Genomic DNA, 3003 nt, shown 5'->3' on the forward strand with positions numbered 1-3003 from the left:
CTGCCAGGAAATACCCCATTGCCCAAGAGCTATCAAAGGCCCACATGGCACTGGGCCCTGAGAGTTCATTGGACTCCACACCTCCTCTCGACCAAGCAATGCCGCCAAGAAAAACCTGAGGGCAAGTGAGTAAACCAGTTGTGATCTGCCCAATAAGCAGGTAGAAAACAACCGGGTTCCACCTCCAGTGTCTCTTGGGAGTCTACAGGATGGCAGGGTAAATAGACACTCCAGGACCAGTTTCTTGAAGCTCCACTCTGCTCAGTCATTCTGTGGGGAACAGACCTGGAGCCAGAGGCAGCCACCATGGCACAAGGTAAGATCACTGGAGAGCAAGGACTAGGGGGGCAGAGAAAGACTGAGAAGTCAAAGGGAGGGGTATTCTGAGGAACAGAGTAGTAAATAAAGAACAGAGACAGGAGAAGTAGAGATCCCAGTTAGTAGCTGTCTGAGAACCATGAGACAAGGTGGAAGCCAGCAAGTGAACACAGCTGAACAGCCTCATGCCAAGTTACATGTTTCCCTGGCAGTCGGATAGAGCAGGAACAGGAATTGGGGCATCAGGACTCCTGTCCTTCTCTGTCACTAGCTGACCCTTTGACTTTGGGCAAGTCACTTTCGTTCTGCTTGCCACTTCCTCTCCCTGAAAAAGGAGGGAGTCTGGATAAGACAATCTTGAAGTTGTATCCCACCTCTAAAAGTCTGAACTTTCATCTTTTCTTCTTGACCCACTTCTGAGGATCTGTTACCCATTTTAACTAATCTTTTCATCATCCCTCCATCAGTATATTATCACCTTCTCTTTAAAAGAGCTGCTTTGAAGATTAAATGGCTAATTGAGACCATTTATATATAGGAAGGCACTTTGAATTTCCTGTAGGAATGTCATTTACTCTTACTGCCTCATCTTCATTTATTATTATTTATTATTTTTTGTGTCTAGAATTTAATTTTTAAATTTTTATGAATTTTAATTATATGATAATTATGTGGCTATATTGCTGGTATAAAATAAACCAATAAAAGAGCTACAGTCCTGTGACTGCCACCTTTAATCCCAGCCTCATGTCTATGGTTATCTTGTCTATCATACATTTATAGTCATATATGTATTCAATGTAATACATAGGATTTGATTGTATGGTATATATATGTTTATATGTAAATGATATGCATAATATTACTAGATACGTTTACATATGGCACTGTAGGATCATCACTGGACTGAGAACCACAGGGTCAGCAATTCAAACTCACCAGGTGCTCCTCGGAAACCCTATACAGGGTCGCTATGAGTTGGAACCAACTCAACAGTACCTACCAACAACAACAACATTTCTATATACATTTACTATCTATATAGAAATACATAGGATTTGACTGTGTGGTATGTATAAATATATCTTTATACTATCATCGTATTATACATATTTTTCTACAATTTGATTTTTTTTCCACTTAATAGTGTGTCTTGAAGCTACATCTATGCCAACCAGTACCTATAAATCTATCTTAACGGTTTTTTTTACCTTGGTTAGTATTTCCAAGGTATGAATATAGGTAATTGGTTTATTCAGTCTCCTACTGATGAGCATTTAGGTCGCTTCTCATTTTTCAGATCTATGATCAATGTTGCCACAAACATCCTGAATAGGAATAGTGAGAATGGCTATTCTTGTCTTGTTCATGATTTTAGAGGGACAGCATCTAATCTTTCACCATTAAATGTGCAGTTAGTTAGCTGTGGGGTTTTCTTACATGACCTTTTTCAGACTGAGGAAGTTCCCATCGATTCCTAGATTTTTTAGCATTTTTGTCATAAAAAGATGTTAGATTTTGTCAAATGCTTTGGTTCATATTTTTAAAATCTAAACGCACAAGAGAAAGCAGCTAGATCTCTGTCTTCATTAGCTTACATCTAGTGGTAGAAGACAAAGAAAAAGGTAGCTAAGAAAAATATTTGAGCCACTCACAATGGGCCTGCAACTGTTAGGCTCTCAGTAAAAGCATGTTGATATAAGTGAATAAGTGAGCATGACAAGTAAATCAACATGTCAGTTAAGTTGTCAAGGTTACCTCAGTGCCATCGGTCAGAGAGAGATGGGAAGAAGTGTGGACCAATTGGTACAGGCTTCATGAAAGAGGTGGGTCTTAAATACACCTTGAAAAACAGGTGGAATTTTGGTTAGATAGAGGGGTGTATTCTGAATTAGGGCTATGTTGTTGGGTGCCGTGGAGTTGGTCCCACCTCATAGTGATTCTGTATAAGGTTTTGAAGGAGCAGCTGGTGGGTTTGAACTGCCAATTTTGTGGTTTGTAATCCAGTGTGAATCCTACAGTGCCACACCAGCAAGAACAAAATACATAGACGTATAGGGTGCTATTTGTTTAGGGAAAGATTGACTGGAAGAGAGGGCCCATGATGAGAGGGGGGCAAATGAGAACGTAAGAGTAATTGAGGGCATGTATCTTCTCTCATACTTCGGACATATTGTCATGAGGGAGCAGTTGCTGGAGAAGGATATCGTGTTTGGTAAGGTGGAGGATCAGAAAAAAAGAGGAAGACCCCTAATGAGATGAATCGGCCAATTGGCAGCATTGATGGACTTAAACGTGGCAACAGTAGTGAGGTTGGCCCAGGATCGGGCAGTGTTTCGTTCTGCTGTGCATAAGGTCGCTATGGGTCAGTACCAACTCGATGGCACCTAACAAAAACAACATGGAGAGCCTAAGTGGTAGGTTAAAGAGTATGCCTTTAACATTGTGAACAGGAGGCTACCTCTGAACTTACTATTTTGAGGAAAGATATTTGGTGATGTGTTAATGCATGGGGTGGTATGGAGAAAGATAGGAGCAGGAGATCTGATGGAGGCTGTTACAGTCACTAGAAGTAAGGAGTTGTTGTTATGTGCCATCAAGTCATTACCAACTCATAGTGACCTTATGCACAGCAGAACGAAACACTGCCTGATCCTGGGCCAACCTCACTACTGTTGCCATGCT

At 41.0% G+C, this 3003-nt stretch overlaps 1 protein-coding gene across 2 annotated transcripts in view; it reads left to right on the forward strand.

Annotated features, from left to right (window-relative positions):
- Positions 1–306: 306 nt before the first annotated feature.
- Positions 307–3003, forward strand: part of TGM5 (transglutaminase 5) — a 61977-nt gene continuing 59280 nt past the window's right edge. For both annotated transcript variants that reach the window (XM_006831723.1, XM_006831724.1), the window contains exon 1: positions 307–316. In XM_006831723.1, coding sequence (XP_006831786.1) covers positions 307–316 — 10 coding nt within the window. The remainder of the gene's footprint in view (positions 317–3003) is intronic.

The sequence above is a fragment of the Chrysochloris asiatica genome, unplaced genomic scaffold, assembly GCF_000296735.1.
Source record: "Chrysochloris asiatica unplaced genomic scaffold, ChrAsi1.0 scaffold00004, whole genome shotgun sequence".
NCBI classification, from domain to species: domain Eukaryota; kingdom Metazoa; phylum Chordata; class Mammalia; order Afrosoricida; family Chrysochloridae; genus Chrysochloris; species Chrysochloris asiatica.